At 42.3% G+C, this 17,900-nt stretch overlaps 1 protein-coding gene across 1 annotated transcript; it reads left to right on the top strand.

The window, feature by feature from the left end:
* The first annotated feature begins 2,383 nt into the window (after positions 1-2,383).
* Positions 2,384-16,848, top strand: STX12 (syntaxin 12). The gene is made up of 9 exons (XM_075773933.1): positions 2,384-2,612; positions 6,121-6,190; positions 8,129-8,228; positions 10,071-10,208; positions 11,050-11,093; positions 13,027-13,132; positions 13,609-13,681; positions 13,846-13,928; positions 15,415-16,848. Exons 1-9 carry the CDS (start codon positions 2,501-2,503, stop codon positions 15,505-15,507), a joined length of 819 nt encoding a protein of 272 aa, XP_075630048.1. The 5' UTR covers positions 2,384-2,500; the 3' UTR covers positions 15,508-16,848.
* The last annotated feature ends 1,052 nt before the right edge of the window (positions 16,849-17,900 follow it).

The following is a 17,900-nucleotide window of genomic DNA, read 5'->3' as shown; positions in this document are numbered from 1 at the left end:
TATGTAAAAGAGAGCACTTGCAGTACAAATTACTTGCTACCACAGTCCAACACACCATATGTTTGCTTTACTTCCATTTATTTAATGAAGCCTTTCTTAGGAATATAATTTGGGAGAGATGAGGGTTATTTCTCCTAGAATACTTCTGAAGCTGAAAAGCAAGTTGCAGTTTGTTAATACTCTTAAACAGAGTACAAAGTGGTGCTTCACTAAAATTTGTAGTACAGTTTACTGGAATTTATTACAGTCTATTTCAAATTAGTTTCTGTCACAAATGGGGTCAATGTGGGAGTTGTCTGCACTACCCTTGGTGTCCTCTCCAACGCCTGCTGCCTTCGTACTAAGTCCTATTTGTGCTCACTGAAGACTTGTTGAATGTGAACAAGTGCTTGAACAATTCAGGGCCCGCAAGTGTTTGCCTACATGCTGTTTGAAGCGCAGGAGCGGTCAAACTGACTTCCACAACTGCTCATGTGCTTAAAGCTGAGCAAATGTCTATTGCACGTATAGTTGTCACCCATAGCCCTGCTCTATATTTAACATAATCCTCACCTGTGGTGAACACTTCTGTAATTAGAAATTTGTTACTGTATCAGGCATTTCTCAAATAAATATTTACACTCTTAATTTTAATTATACATGCACTGACTTCTTCTTACAGGGCATGGCCTCAGATGTTTTATTCAGATTGGATGTACTTTCCTTAAAATAGCTTCTGCAGTACGTAGCAGAGATGGATGTTAACTTAAATTTCTTTACTCTTGATTTGAAAGCTAGCATTGCATTACTAGCTGAAGAAAAAGAGGTAAGTTGAGAATCTGTGTAAAAATATTATGATTTTTTAATCATTTTAAAATGTAAATTGTTTTCAACATTTAAAAAGGTTGTCTTTTTTATATTCCTAATTGTTTTCCTCCTAGTTTATATTCTGATATTGCCAAAGTGATTATTTTGTAATCTCTGTGAATACACATTGAAATCTTTGTGTTCTTTATATCAAAATAACTCATTTTTATTGTGCTTATCATACAGAAATGGACAAAGGAACAGCTTCACTAACAAATAAACGCTGACACGCATAATCAAATACTGAACTGAACCAAATCAAAACTGAATTGCTTCAGCAAGGTGACGTCAACCTCCCCCATCAGCACCTGCTACCTGAGACCAGTGAGAATACCTACTCTTCGGGCACTGATGCAATTTTGCCTTTGACTGAAGCCTTAAACATGGACTTGCCTGCATAATAAATGTTTGCAGTCACCTCATTAATTTATTGGAAGCAATTTTCTTCTTTAGAGGCTACATTTTCAGGTAATGGGGCTGCTTATACTAGTAGAGTGGATATCACTTTAGTTGTCTTCAGGATTGGCACAAATTGTTTTGTTTGTTGACTACAGTAAGTTCTGATATGATTGCCTCCAATGCTGGCATTAAAAAAGTACCTATAATTTAGTTCATTCTATATTTCAAGCTGAAATTAAAATAGGAAAAAAAGAAACTAATTTTACAGCCTTGGTTTGATTAAAATTAGTCATCTGACCAAATTATACAACCGACTATTTAAATTCAATTGCTCTGCTGCCTTGAAAAGGGGATTTCCCCAGGAGCCAGCATGTATGTGTCATGTTTTGAGATGCAATTTAAACTAGTATTATGTGGAAATAATCTCTTAATTGTCTTTGACAGGTCTATAATAATAGAAAGATAAGGGATAAAGTTTAATCACAAATTATGTATGCTCTACTTTTAAACAATTATTCACTCTTCTCCCACTGTTTTATTGACAAATTATAAATTGTAGACCCTTTAGAAAGCCTAGAGCGTTCATTGCCTTTCAGAGGCGCCACAGCAGGATTTACCTCATCTAAGGAGGCCCAAGCCATTAGTTACCTTGTTTTGCACTGCACTCCCACAAGCACCAGTTACCACCACAACAGCCTTGGCTTTCCCTGGGGCTGCAGGGACACGTTCCCCCGCTTCCCTTGGGTGGGCCCTGGCGTTTGGCCACAGGATGAGGCGGACCAGGAAACGGTGTGTTCTAACGAAAACGATCAGTTCCCTGATTCAGCTCATCCGAAGAGCTAGCATGGGCCCTGGCCGGGACACAGGGAGGGCGCAACTTCCCCCCCCAACTACCTGATGGTGCTACTGCTCGGTAGTGAAACTCAGAGCTCCGGCTCCTCCTCACCGTCCCGCTGTGCGGCCATGGGCCATGGGGCCGGGACGGCCGTGCGGGCCCCTCACCGTCCCGCCCTGCCGCCTCGCACCGGGCTCTCCCTCAGCACCAGGGCGCGGCGGGGCGGGGCGGACGCCCCGTTACCATGGCACCCCGCGCGATCACCACCCCTTGAGCGCGCAGGCGCCGGCGGCCGCGCCCCGCGCATATGCGAGAGCTCCGTCAGCAGCGCCTGGCGGCGGCAGCAGCAGCGCATGCGCAGAGGCTGGCGGGGCTCTGTCAGCTGGGCCCGGCGGCGCCGCGCTCCCTCCCGCCCCGGCCATGTCGTACGGCCCGCTGGACCCCTACCGCCCCGGGGCGCCGCCTCCGCCGCGAGACTTCGGCGGCATCATCCAGACATGCAGCGCCAACGTGCAGCGCATCGCGCAGTACAGTGAGTGCGCCCGTGGCCCGAGGGGGAAGGAGCGGCCCGGCCCGGCCCGGCGCCGCCCCGTGAGGAGCGCGGTGGCCGCCTCGCCGGTGGTGCGGGGGGGGAGGGGGCTCTCCTCGGGGTCCCGCGGGAACCGCCGCTCCCCCGGGGCTGGCGGAGCCTCCGCCGGGGCGGTGCCGGGCGGGAGCGCCTGGCGCGGGTGGACCGAGGGCTGGCCCGGGCGTGGGGCCTCGCTTCCCCGTGGCCGTGCGCACAGGCCGGCCGGTAGCTGAGCGTTCTCCGTACAGTGTAACTAACAGCTTGCCTGCTGGCCTGGCCGAAGTATGTGCTGCTGTCACCTTTGATGCGGTGTTTATGACGCTTTTACCAAGCTGCCCTCCCCCCCAGCGGAACCGAAGCCCTCTGTCACCCCTGGCGAGAGCCCGGCTTTTTGCTCGCCTTTAGGTGCCTTCAGTGAGGTGCTAAAGTGGAAGCAGGGATCCAAAGGTTGTCACCCCGCCTTGCCCAGGGCAGCTGGGAGAAGCTGCTGTTGCAGGGATTTCTGACAGCTGATGCGAACTTGCCTGTTTCCTCTTAACTGTGCTGGCAGAGTTCTGGAGAGAAGCGTTCTGCTGCTGAACAGATTGTTGTTAAATAAGTGGTATTGCAGTTTCTTGGTCATATTTAGATTAAATGTTAGAAAGAAATTCTTCCCTGTGAGGCCCTGGCACAGGCTGCCCAGAGAAGCTGCGGCTGCCCCTGGCTCCCTGGCAGTGTTCAAGGCCAGGTTGGATGGGGCTTTGGGCAACCTGGGCTAGTGGAGGGTGTCCCTGCCAATGGCAGGGGGTTGGAACTGGATGGGCTTTGAGGTCCCTTCCAACCCAAACCAGTCTATGACTCTATATGGTTGTCATTAAAGTTATTGGTCTCATAAGCTAATAATTGAAATCCTAGTATTGATCGCTGAAATACTGCTTACTAAATGAGTCGCTTCGAAAAGAGTCCTTGATGTAACCCCTTCCTAAGGATACTGCCCTTGCTAAAAAGGCATTAATTGTCCAAGTACCCATGCAGTTTTTTAGGGGCAAGGTCAGTTGAACATGTTGGTTCCTCTGAAAGTCAGCGACTTCTCCAATTTGATTATACAAAGCTTAATGTTGCAGAAACTCTTTTGCTTTTGCTCAGCCATGTTCATTTCCTCTTGGTATAGGTATGACTGCTAGTTGAGTTGCTTCCAAGTTCACCAAATAACACAGGTTGTCTGGCTTTTTTCCTTTTTATTTTTTTTTTTTGTTACCCCCCCCGCCTTCTGTGGGACTTCCGTGAGCCTCCCCTTCAAAGTAGTTCAGCTTCTCTTTCTCGTAGGACAAGCTTCTACTGTCTCATGACCAGCAGCCATCCTATCTCAGTGTGCTGCCTATCTCAAATGAAACAAATAGCCTTACAGTTTTTATCAATCTGACTTAACGTTATGGTAATTAACTTTGTTACATATCTTATAAAAGCTTTCCATTCAACACTAGGAGAAGAGATATTGAAGCTTTAAGCCTGTACTTGTTTCTCCTTTCATTCCCTGTAAGGAAAAAAGCAAGCAAACAGTGGACAGAGTTATTCACTCCTTTTGGGAAACTCTGTAGAGTTAGCATTTCGTATAAAACGTACAGAGAACTGGCAAAACTGTTGCTTCCAAGACTGTTGTGTTATCTAAGCATCTAGAGCAGAGATTGAAATGTTTTAAGTAATCTTAAGTGTAAAATAGTCAGTATGTGTAAAGCTTTACAGCCTAAAATTGAAAGGGTTTGGAGACTGAAAGCTATTGACTGAGGGGGCTCTCTGTGTACTCACTAACCAAAAAATAAAGGTAAAGATCTCCAACCCCTTCCTTTGGCCTCCCAAACACTTTGCTCTCATTTGGTGTAGGCTCTGTGTGTGGCTGTTGGCTGAGATAAACAAAGCATAACAAGCTGCTGAACCTGGCTCAGACCAGGACAAAAAGCACATTGCCTGGCGTGGAAATGGAACTTGCACAAGAATCTCCCCCAGTGGAGGAAAAAATACATCGCAGAGTACCTAGATGTTATAGTGCAAATGCCATTTGTAAAGTCCTTGATATCCACACATGGAGTATAGTCTGTTTGTCAGTTTAACTTGACTATGAACTTTTCTGACCTTTTTGCAGCTGACAGAGCTGTGACATATGTGCAGTCTTGCTTGCTAGAAGCCATGTTCAACTGAGTGTATGAGAAGTTGCTGAACAACTCCTCACTGCATGAGCTAACAGAAGTCTAGAATTCTCAGTGAGAATACTCTCCTTGGATGCAAAAGCTAGAATACTTGCCCAATTACTGATTAAATTATATTGCAGCTGTAGTTGAGCTGCCATTGCTATAAGCCATTGGATATTGCTTTAAAAGAAGTGGCTGTTGTAGGAGTCTGATGTTTCTTCAGCAACATGTTTAATCAACTGAAGTGGCTTGCTCTAAGCTGAAAGCAGAAATTACACCAGTAGGAAGTCACTGAATTGGAAGTAGCTCTTGTTAAACTCGTGGGGTATTTCAACTCAGTTCAGTTGCCTGTGGAACTCTATTAAATTAATCCTCCTTGCTCTTGCCTCTTTCAGTGCTGGATGGGATAGCATATGATTTCAAGATTGACTTATGACAGCAGTACAAAGTTTGATTGGCTCAAGTGGTGTACCCAGCATATTTAGTAATGCTAAAAATTGTGCAGCTGTGGAATAAAGTGGATCAGATAGCTGATCTGTCAAAAAATAATCTTCTAAGGTAGAGGGAGTGGGGAGAGAAGATGGTATTTGCTTTTCAGGTAGGTTAGTGGTTTGATGTGATTCATTGTGTAATTGCATGATTGCTAGTGCCTACAGAAGGAAAACAGTGGAAAAACATAGGAGATAGGGAAGAAGAGGGCAAGGATACCTCTTCTTGCGACAACATGATATCAAATTGATGCAAGCTCACCGTGAAGTGTACCGTTGCTATCTGCCGTTCTTGAAAGATTGTTTGTGCCAGTATTGTGAAAGGTTTGGGCTATCATCAGAAAAAAAACAAACAGATTTTTTCTTAATTAATAGCAACCCTTGGCTTTTTCTTACTCATTTTATTTTTAACAGAGCACTAATAATTTAAGTAACTTTAGAGTTACTTAAAAAGTAACAGCATAGCAAAGTTGTTCTGCAGCAGTGATAGCCTAAAATATACAAATGGCAAGGCTGATAGAAACAAACAGCTATATTAGTTGGTCTAAAAAGGCTGAGGAAAAGGAGTGCACAAGCTTATAGCTCCACAGACTTGTCTTCAGAGTATGTATGCCTCGCTATCACTCTCTTATCTGAAAGTTAGTCTGTTAGGCTGGATCACATCTAAATGGGAATGTTTAAAATACACTTTGCATTTAAAGCAAAGAATGTAAGTTAAGAGAAATCCTTTTGGGGAAAGCTAGAAGAATACATTCAGGAAGGAATAAAATACACTAGAATTTGTCTTACTAACTTATCTTGTGATCTCTCTATCTGCAGCTGCTCAGATAAAGAATTTGATGAGCCAGCTGGGAACCAAGCAGGATTCCAGCAAGCTTCAGGAGAACTTGTAAGTTTTAAATGAGCTGTCATTTGTATAGGTTCTCTTTCATTTCTTTGTGCGTTCTTAGAGGAACTGGGTTACTTGCTTTGGGGAGATGCTTTATTTGATAAACTTTATACAGTCCTACAAACCAAAAATGACTAGCTGCGTTAAGTAGTTTACTGGATGAATTAAGGTGTTTCTGCAGGACTCTGGAGAAGCCGTTCAAAACTGCTGGATAGGAATGGTTAGAAATTGTATAGTTTATTATGATTTAAGGGGAGCAGTACATCAGCCACGCATTAGCTGTACTCTGAGGACTAGCCATAATCCATTTGTGGTTTACAAGAAATGAATGCCATACTAGGTACTTGGTCCTCACATAAAAACAATAAGGAAAACCAGCAAGGAATACCCATAACTGATGAAAAAGTAGCTTGTAGTACTGATGGATTTAGACACTAGAAAGATTAGCAATCCTGCATGGCAGTTAAAATGCCACATGTAATTTCAGAAGAATAATATGCCAGTGGAGGACAATATAGAAGACATTTAAACAGGCATGGTCCAAACTGGCTCCTAGAGAGACTGAACAGGGAGTCTGTATGTCTTTTACAAACTTGTAAATAGCAAGTTATGGGAAGAATAATTTCAGGAGTCGTAAAAGAAAACTTGAAAGTAAGTTCTTCCATTATTTCTTCATGTGACTGTACCTTGAATGTCTGAACATGCAACTTCCCCATTTTTTTTATAATAGCTGATTTTTCTTTTGATAAGTTTGTAACTTGTGGCAATAGCTGCATACACTACACTTGAAGGATGACATCAGAGCCCAGCTGGGAGAGAAAGGAATTTGTCTGGGTTGCTCAGTTGAGTCAATCTGTATTGAGTCGGTAGATTAAAGAGCTAATCACTGGTGACCAAACAAATGTCTTTTTATTTAATTTCATTGTAGAAATGGTCCTCCTCTTTAAGGTGAGAGTGGTTTCACTCCACAAATTGTCAGCTGCCATACAAGTTTAATACAAAAATGCATGGGTGGTCTATTCAGCTCACGTTTTGCAGGTCAACTTATACAATAATGCAGCCTGAATACTTTGATTTGTGTATCTGTGGAGCTGAATAGGTGACTTTCACTTAAGCATCTTGTAGCCATTGAATGCCAAAAAAATTGGTTCTTGTTTTAGTATTTTGTGTCTTCCTGGTTTATAGCAAAAAAACCACTTGAGGTTCTGTTCTCTGTGAAGGACTAACATTCTTTCTAATAAACTGCTGTATTGGATCTAATAAAATCCTGTATTTGATGTACAGGATGATGTCTTTACATTAAGTTCGAAGTAACTAATGTCTTTCTGTTTTGTGGTACTAATGAAGGTGCTGCTGCACTAGATCCTTTGCAACAATAGCATTGAATTGCAATGTTGTTGGAAAACATAAAGGCTCAAGGGAAAGCCTTGCATTTCCCAAAGTAGAAGCTGGATCATTCTTCTCTCTGACCACTAATTTTCACAAAAATGTAAGGATTTAATATCTCTGAGTCTCTGTACTGTTATCAAATGTACATTTAGCCAATGGAGTTGGTGGTTGTCAGTGAACAGTTAGTTATTGATTGGTACCACAATGAATTTGTCCTAAAAGTAAACTTGAATAAAGTTGTCTCTCCCTTGAATTTCTCTCTTATGCCATTGGAGAAAAGTATCTTTTTAAAACTACTGAATTATACTAGTTAGCAGGGACCACAGAACTTCTTTGACTCTTTTTTTTAAAACATAGTCCAGAGTCAAGTTGATTGTAAAAGCTGAAAGTACATCTCTGTTCCATTAGGGAGGAAAAACCCACCAAAACCACACCATAAAGATGTGTGATCTCAGAACCCCTACTTGGTCGTTATTTTGGAAACTGAACTGCTAGGAGACTGCTTTTTGGGTAGAAGCTTGTGTAACTGCTTTTGAACTTTTATTTCAGACAACAGCTACAGCATTCTGCAAACTGCCTTGCCAAAGAGACCAATGAATATCTAAAGGAGTTGGGTTCTCTACCACTTCCTTTATCTGCTTCTGAACAGGTAGGCATGCAGAATTTGTCTGGACATATTTTTAAATCACTCATTTCATGAAACTAGCTTAGACCACAGCCTCACAAAGCTTGAATTGGCACAGCTGAAGAGACAGCAGGCTTTTGCAATGAAGAATGTTGTGGAAGTAAGGAAACACATTAAAGTGGCTACATCATGGCTGCTTATATGATACTAGAAAAACAATGCTTCCCAGTGGCAAATAGGTATACAACTTACTCACATGAGAATGAGAAGCCCTAAATGTTTTGGGGGAACTGAGTATGCAGCTCTATTTTTCTGACTGAATTTCTGAAAAATAATCTTGTTTACAAAGTGCCTGGTGATGCGAGGCAGTGTTTTAGGATAAGAACTCACAGCAAACTGCGTGTCAGTATGAAATGTGATCATGCCAAAAAGCTTTCCCTTGTGATTTGTTAGCTGAGGGGGGGAAAGCTGATTCACCTTGCTCATATTTGAATAAAGCAAAATACAGTGAGGCAATGATTATGACTTTATCTCTTGCCAAATGTCCTTCAAGTTCCCCCTCCCTATGGGAAAGGGAAGGGACAGTCCTCTGCTGTTGGCATTTTCTTGCTCTACTTTAAATCACTACCACAATATTGACATATCTGCTCTTGTGATACTGTTGTGGAATGATCTGTGGGTATGGGTCAGCAGATGTTGTCTTAGTCTAATTCTGTATTTAAAGGTTTATATGCCAGTTGTAAGAATGGCCACGTTTTGCCTGTTTGTTCAGCAAATATTTTTCAGTTAATCTGCCTCTGGTTGAGCAAAATCCTGTCATGTGCATCTCACTGAATGCAGCAGTGACTTCTGAAGCCTGTTAGAGCAGTGCAGTCAAAATCTGCGGGAGCTGGCATCAACATGCTGAGGATCTCCTCTGGCAGAAGGGTTGTTGCTTCCAGACAGCTCTGATGGAAGTTGCAGTGTACTGTGAGGCTGCTGTAGTGGCTTACTATAGAAAAAAATAATTGAAAACATTTATTTTGTTGAAATGGGTGTTGAATTAATACAAATATGTTGAAGGATTACAATACTGGAAAGCCTGTAGTTTGAGACAGCTGTTGGGACACTGTCTCTAATGGAAAACATAAGAAGTGACCAGAGTACTGAGTGTCCTTGGGACAAGCTTTTTCTCAACTTTTTGTTTCCTATAACTGGGATGTCACAACACTCAAAGGAGATGTTCTGTGGAGGATAATAGGTTGATACTGTGAAACAAGGATGGAAGGGAATATTACAACTGATGTATTTGGAGAAAAAATAAACTGAAATGGTTACAGGACTAAGACTATTCCCTGATCAAATAACAGCAGGCTTGTAGTGTGGCCTGGCTGGGAGAGACAGCTTATGAAACCGAGGTAATGGGTCTTGTCATTGGTTCTGGAAGTGTGGGGCTTCCTATAGTTGGAAGAAAGGGGGCTGCCCTCTCAGGACAAGAGAAAGTTAAGTATTACCAGGTTGGCTAAGTTGAGGAAAGGATGGTAAAGGCATTGTAGATATCCAAAAGGTATGTAATTAAATGTGGTAGCTTACTGGAATGTTTTGAATAAAAGTAATGGTGTAGAAGATGTCTCTACTTCAGACTTAAAACTAGATTAAAATTAGAGAACCTTACTGCACAAAACTGTTCTGCAATAGGCAAGGCGTAGAGCATTTGGTATAATGAATTAAAATATGGTGGGCTTTTTGTTCTCTCCCAGAATGCTGGAACCAAAAGATAACTTGAATGCCAGCATTTGTTGTTGTTGTTATAATGACGGTTTTCTTGAGTCTGACAGTTACATTATCATGAATGGGAATATCTGAACACTTGTTCCAATTCTTTAGCGCCAACAGAGACTTCAGAAAGAACGTTTAATGAATGACTTCTCCGCGGCCTTAAATAAATTCCAGGCAATACAGAGGCGAGTGTCAGAGAAGGAAAAAGAGACTGTAGCAAGGGCAAGAGCTGGCTCCCGTATCTCTGTAAGTATTTATAGGAATTTTGTATTGATAAAGTGAATTACAAGTCTTTTGAGAGATCTTGAGATAGCTGTCTACTGACACATTATTGAGGGCAGATGAGGTCTCGGAGTATTAGTTCTGTCATTCCAGATGTTGTAAGTGGGCACTCATGTCAGTGTTAGGAGGGGAGAAATCCTGGTAGTTTGAAATGTTGTGAAGGATGAGATGGGGAGTCAAAGTATAGTTAATAGCAAAGTTTTGTAGGCTGCTCTTTGCTTGACATCAGCCCTAGACTATAAAATTTAAGAGGTTAGTTGGAAGCTTACCACACCTTAAATTTAAATCTTAAATCTCACACAATGTTTCTTTATTTTCTTATAGCTTCTGTCCTGCTCATAGCTCCCATGTACATTCAAACATTATTACGTTTTGGCAAACACCTCTGGCTACTAAGAACTCACAATAAAAAGGCCAGTGAAAGCAGTTTTCTCCCCTTGCCTTGGGGCTTCCTGTTAAGTATGCATTCCTAATTTCTACAAGGGAACACATTTATCTGTTGGATTATGCTGTAAATTTTTTGCTACATTTTGAGAAAGGAAGTGACAAACAACAACAGCTGCTCTGAGTAAACAGACTGGCTGCTTTTGATCACTCAGTTGCCTCTGATTTGCAGAGACAATATGAATCTAAAAAATAAATCTAAAGATGAATCTAATCTTAATCAACCTAAGTTAAATCTGAAAGTTAAAGTGACAGTGGCATTCTCAAAGAATTCTCTGGACAGTATCTTCAAGATACTCCTGCTGATTTTGCGAGTGGTCCTGGTAGTCTGCAAGACTAGTAACTCATTTATCTCTTCCAGGCTGATGAGCGGTTCAGAGAAGAACAGCTTGTTTCATTTGATAGGTAACAGCTTCTTGTACTCTTGATGTTATACTTCTAACTATGTATAACTAAAGTTTTTTGTGGTAAGATAGTTATTGTAACTTGGGCCATGCTCTGCTAGCTGAATGCAAAGCAAAAAGATTTTAAAAGCAATTATTACAGTACTTATAATCTACAATGTAAAAAATTAACTGCATGTGACTATTTTATCCTCCTTAAATGTAGTTTGTGTGACTACTGCCCTGAGGGGAATAGTAGAGTCCCTAGTGTATGGCAGTTGGAGCTTCTGGTTTTCTGGACTGAGAGCACAAGATTACTAGACAGGATTTCCTCACTGTGACTCTTTCCACAAAGAGCTGTATATTTATTTCATGGGTTTAGGTATTCTCTAGCAGACCAGTTGGAGCTGTTACAGAGTAGTGGATGAGGCTGCCTTAAATTCAGAAGTCCTGGACACTATGCACCTGCAAACTAATCCTAGAACATGCACAGCAAGACAGCATTATTGTCACCGGTCAGGTAGTTGTATCGGTTCTGCAGTAACAGTGTGCCTGCATAGTAGATAGGGTTTTTTTAAAATGTTTTGTTAACTCCACAGTGTGGTAGAGAGAACTCAGGACACTCCAGAAGGATCTGAGAGTACTGTGTCAGTTTCTACTGTATGTTTGTTTGAGAAAACTGGGATGAAATCTGTTGGCCCTATCTGCATAAAAATTTCAACTTTCTAAATCAGGAGACCTAGCTTACATGCCTCATCTATACATCCTCCCTCCGCAAAATGCGCTTCATCTGATCAGCTGCTCGGTGTGCATTCCCTTCGTTAGCCCTGTACTTTCACGTATGGAGTCAGAAGTGCAATTACACAGATGATGTGATGAGTTTGAAAGCCTTGGGTTGCTCATGCAGAGGCTTTTAGCTCGGTGAGAGATGGTGGCACACAGCAACACACACGTTCAAAGTTGTTTTTGTGTGCTACATGTCAGAAACTTCTGCCTTGGGTGTCTGAAAAGCCTACTGTCATCTCAGAGCTGGATTGCTGGAACACTCGGCTGTCTCTGGCCTCGTCATGTAGTTTATTTTCATTTCTTTTGGCACTTTGAGACTTTAAAACTTACTATTTAGTGTTGTATACCTAACACTGGAAGGTTACAGTGCTTTCCAGCACCCTTCTCTTTGTTGAGAAGAGGGAGATGTTGCCCTTGAAGAACTTTCTAAGCTGAACATATAGATGGCTTTGTACTATAGGTACTGCCTTCACTATAATTGGTGTAACTTGTGCAGCAGTTATGAAGTGCCAGCTCATCAGGAGGGGGTAGGCTGGGATGCAGAATTATTTGCGGTTTTACATCTCTTTTGGTGTGTGATTTAATTTGAAGTTCTTACTAGACTAATGAATTAAAATACCAACACACTTTATTCTTATCTCCAAATACCAGATAGCAAGAGAGAATCTTTGAATCCAGATGCTTGTCAGGTGTTGGTTTGTTCTGATAATGTTGTGCTTGCAGGCTACTCTATCAAAACTTTCACCTTGATTTCTCCCTTTTTGGGGGATGGTGAAAGGGAAGAAAGGTCAAGATACTTTACAAAAAAACCCCCAAAACAACAAAAAAAGAAAAAAAACCCCACCACAACAAAAAAACACCACCACCTGAAATAAGGAGGTTTCTTCTATAATGCTATAGATAACTGTCACATTCTAGAACAGAGTATTCTATGCATGTAACTGCTTTATAGTTTCTTCGCTTTTCCGATCTGTCCCTTTTTCAGTTGTTCCAATTTGTAACTGCTGTCACAAATCAGTCCTGTCTCTGTATACAGTTGCAGGGCCAGGAACCTCGGGGTTGTTCTGTAGGAAACTTCAACGTTAACTCACTGGCACTTTGCTGTAAATGGAGTGTAGAAGTACCTGTACTCAGAGAAAGAGTCGTAATTTCTTTCCATCTCTTTCCAGTGGTGAAGATTGGAATCAAATGCAGTCTCAGGAAGAAGATGTGGCAATAACTGAACAGGACCTTGAACTCATTAAAGAAAGAGAAACAGCAATCAGGCAATTAGAGGTGACCAGTAGATCCTGCACAGTTAACAGTATTGGGAGATAAACCAAAGAAGTCGTGCAGTGCTAACTAATGGGATGGGCTGAGGAGATCTGAAGGTGGAGGAACAGAGTTCCTTGTAGAAAGGATTGATGCCAGGATCAATCTCCCTGCTCCTGTTGAAGGAGACTAGGTATATTTTCCTTCGGTGTTGACTAGTGGTCCTTCAGAGATGGTAGGAGCAACTCATGTTACAGTGTTCATCTCAATTCCATACTGTGCTAATTGCTAGTCTGATGAAACAAATCCTCAGTAACGGGAATATTGTAGTTTCCTGTGTTAATCCCAAGTTCCATAGACAGCGGCATCAAGTCACCGCAGTCAGTGAATGATGGTATCTATTCTGACACTTTGAGCAAAGGTCAGAAGAGGCACTAAGAATGAGGATTACAAAAATTGTAACCAATGTTTGTTATAACTTGTTAAACTGTTGTCTTCAGGCAGACATTTTGGATGTCAATCAGATATTTAAGGATTTAGCCATGATGATTCATGACCAAGGAGATATGATTGGTAAGTGTGTTTGGATAATAGGAAGCTGCTTCTTAGTTCAATTACATGTTTTGCCTGCATAGATTAAATTTTTCAGTATTTTGTATAAATGTATTTCTGATTATTTTTTTTAAACACTGAAGCTCTGAAATATTTTACAATGAGTTCTCTTATTTTTTCCATAGATAGCATAGAGGCAAATGTGGAAAGTGCAGAAGTCCATGTGGAAAGAGCGAGTGAGCAGTTACAGAGAGCTGCCTATTATCAGGTAAATTCTGTGTGCTTGCATTGTTGTCAATGTACAGTTGAGTACCAACAGAACAGGCATAACAAGGTGCATACTGAAGACTGCAGCACACCAAACAAGTTATTAAAAAGAGCTTGTGCAAATTGGCACACAACTCAAAATTGTGTTGCAAGGAATAGATAAAGCACTTGAGTCAAAAACACGGTATTGAAATTAGCCTTTCACTGCAGAGGATATATAGTCAGTTTGTTCCTTCATGTGGGTGTGCTCAGCAAGTTTCAGTGTTTAGCTGTCTTTGCTGTTCTCAGGAGTTAGCAGAACAATTAAGCAAGAACAAATTCTCATGTTGTATCCATCTTGTAAACATATCAGCCAAGACACTGATGTGCAAAAATCTGTGCCCAGACTAGAGAAACTGGTGACTGGGATTTGCAGCACCCCTCTAACTGCTGAGGTTCTATCCTGTAGTCTGTCCTCTCTGTCCCATCAAATCTCTTGCAGGGGTTCTCACTGCAGCTTATATCTCCTTTGTGTATGATATTCAATGTTTTCTGTAGGTTCCTTTCATCATTATTGTCCCTGTAGGTCCAGGTTCTATGAAGGAATAAGGGTTCTGCTTCAGTCAGTCCCATTCAGAGTTTCACTGCTGGGACTCCTGGCTTCAACACAAGATAAGAAATTGGACTTTTTCAAGCTGTTAAGTGGGGAGGTACTAGAAGGCAATAAAACTCCAGTGGTGGTTAGCGCAAGAGAGGGAAAGTAGCTTTTGCGATCTGGCAGCATTTAGTAGTAGCCTCTCTCTGTGGCATCCTTCACAAGGTTTTGAGGTGTGTTATAAATCTAGGTTTGGGACCTATCGGATGGAGAAGGAAGTGGTTATACATAATTATCCTCAAATCCATAGATACCAAGTTAAACATACTTGGTGTATGTGGACAGACTGTCATTTCCTATGGTGAATAAAGTGATCAGAGCTGTAAAATCCAAGTACAGTAACTGTGTGTTAAATCATTTAAACTGTAGAAATGCAATACTATTTCCACACCAACTCCAAGTGGCCAAGGGGGATTGTATTGGAGAACTGCTTAGCAGTTTTATTAGTCTTACCTGGAAAATCTAAATAGCTAGAGGTGCTTGGCTTTCCTTTGAAGCCAAGGTGTTGGCCATTAGGATGAAAAGCATGTGGTAGGTGTTGTCAAGTTCTCTTTTCTTTGTAGCCAACTTGAAGTAAAGCTTGCATTTTCCTTAAGGAGAACTTGTCACACTTTGACTTAACTGCATCTCTTAGACCACTGTGCTCCTAAAACTAAAAACATTTATCTGTAGGAGCATGCAGTTTAAGAACATGTAAAAGTGTTCAGACTACACTGCTGACTTCTCTTGAATAAGTATGAGTACCAAGTGCTCTAGTTCACCGAAGTCAGTAACATTAAGTGGTAGACTTGCTTTTTCCTCTTGTCATCTGTTCCTGGTGTCAGTGTTTTGTTTTGTTTTTTTCTTTTATTAGAAGAAATCCCGTAAGAAGATCTGTATCCTGATTCTTGGTCTTGCTGTGGCTTCTGTAATCATAGGATTCATTATCTGGCAGACAACAAAATGAAATCTTCACATGGAACCTAGTGTCATTGCTGAGATCTTTTTCCCTCAGAGCGAACAGGCTGACTAGTCTTGGAAATGAATTGACCACCCTGAGAGAGCACAAGCTGGAACTACTTCTAGTAATAGATATTAGCAACTAATGTGCAGATAACTAGTATTTGGAATTAGTGAACCATGGAGACAGTATTTATCAGTTTATATACAAATTATATTGTTTTATGTAACTAAAATCTTGTGGTTTTGCTTTCTGTAATGTATTATTCCCTGTCCCAACTGTATGCTGAAGTGTGATCAATAATTGGAGATGTCTTGTTCTTGACAAGTGGCACAACTTTAACATTTTATATGTATAGGTAACTTTGTTGGACTGGAATAAGAATGGCATTCAAAGAGGGCACAACACCGATTCATATTACCTTAATCCGGCAGTTTCTGAAGTCTCCAGTATCTGCCCCAGGGTTTTATTAGTCTCCAAGCAGCTGTGGTTCTAGATTCTCTTGAAGAGAAAGATGTTGTTACCGATTTGAAAGGCAAGGAGAAGTATGCACAGATGATAGTTGGAACCACTGCGTGCTGGTCAGTTTAGCCTTGAGACTTGTAACTGTGGTGTTTAATTTTTTGAGTGTGGTTGGGGTTGTTTTGGGTTTTTTTTCCCCAAAATGCATCATTTGAGGACAGGATGTTTTTTGACTTACAATCTAACAATGCAACTTCCTTAGAGAAACTAGCTGATTGTTTATTATTGGACAAATCTCTTCCAATGCTGACTCTCAAGCACTAGAAATAAGAGTGTAGCTGCTCACTCCTAATTGTTTTTAGAAGCTTCCAGGAAGAAAATCACTCAAAGATGAGGAAGTGGGCACCTAAGTTTACAAGCTAGCAAGATAGCTGAGTATTAGCTGAAATCTTGCTTCTGAAGAAGTACTCTTAAAGTGTACTTGTAAATGTGTGGCTTGTGAACATCTGGTACTTTCGATTCTTTATGAAACAGAAAGTGCAGAAACTGGCTGAGTGAAGTGCTGGGCTCTTCAGACTGAGGATGTGTGTACAAATGAAAAAGATTGCTGGTTCCAACTGTCTTGCTAGTAGAGCTGGACAGAACATAGCAGCCACTCTTGCTTCGATGTAGCTCTGAACTGACATGCACTGAGGGAACAGTAATCTGTCCAAAGCCCAATGGAGTGCGGTAAATGCAGCATACTGACCCATTTTGTATTTAATCCTTATTCCATGTCTCCTGTATAATAAAGTAAATGTGAAAGCTGGGAGCGTGTTCTCCCAATTGCACAGTGGTTTGCACTATTGCGCCATCATTCCATCAATAAACACTTTTAAAAGCCTCTGTTGGAGCTTCTTTCTCTTGCAGTTTAGCCATTGGCATGGGTATGGTTGCAGTTCCCCCCCATAAGCATGGTAGAAGACTTTATATCAGCAACACTGCTGTTTCTTGCAGCTTTAGTTCTGTGGTCCTTGATTCTTAAGAATAAAACTAGCTGAAAACACTGAATTACATGGGCATACACAAAACTCCTGTGCAGAGCCCTGTACAGTAGCTGATCACAGAAAAGTGAATGTGATGCCCTAGAACTGTGTTGGGTCAACTTTGTTTGCCTGTTGCTAGAACTTGAAAGTCTTTGCTGAGCATGTATGGTAAAATCTGATGTGAAAGCCAGGGAACTGTGTGTCATTTTGCTCCTTATTTAAAATATTCCTCCTAAACGGTGGAGCCTGCTGCTCGGTGCACTGCCTGCTGCAGGGACAGAGTCCTTTGGATGTCACACCTCTGTAGGGGAGTGAGAGCACTTACCTCCTCGCTGTGCTTAAAACAGAGCCTGGGTGCGTTATTTGTAGGATCCAGCCTGTTTTAGTCCTCTGGGAAGGGGAATTGAGAACACCCGTCCAGCTTGCTGCCCTCGGGATTGTGGTAATTGCTTGACTCCTTTCTCCTCTTTCTTTCCGCCGTTGAACTCCGCAGCGGAACTGCTGCAGACGCTGGTTTTAACAGCAGTCTTGACTAACATGAAGGATCCCCAGCAGAACTCCCACCGCCGCGGTGCAGCGCTCTGGCACTCGGCGCTCCCGGCTCTCCCGCGTTTTCTACCGCTCCCGTTGCTGGGAGCGCTCCGGGGTGCCGGGCGCTGCGCGGGGTGCCGGGCCGTCTGAGCGGGGTGCCGGGCCGTCTGAGCGGGGAGCCGGGCCGTCTGAGCGGGGTGCCGGGCCGTCTGAGCGGGGTGCCGGGCCGTCTGAGCGGGGAGCCGGGCCGTCTGAGCGGGGTGCCGGGTCGTCTGAGCGGCGGCTCTGGGGGTGACACCGGGGGGGGGCTGTCCCTGCTGCACGCGCCGGTACGTGTAGCTCTGCCTGAGCCCCGTCTCCTGCGTCCGTCTGCTTTTCGGT

Source organism: Balearica regulorum, chromosome 22 (assembly GCF_011004875.1).
Source record: "Balearica regulorum gibbericeps isolate bBalReg1 chromosome 22, bBalReg1.pri, whole genome shotgun sequence".
In the NCBI taxonomy this organism is placed as follows: domain Eukaryota; kingdom Metazoa; phylum Chordata; class Aves; order Gruiformes; family Gruidae; genus Balearica; species Balearica regulorum.
Note: the sequence above shows the minus strand (reverse complement) of the source record. Positions and strands in the feature narration are given on the sequence as shown.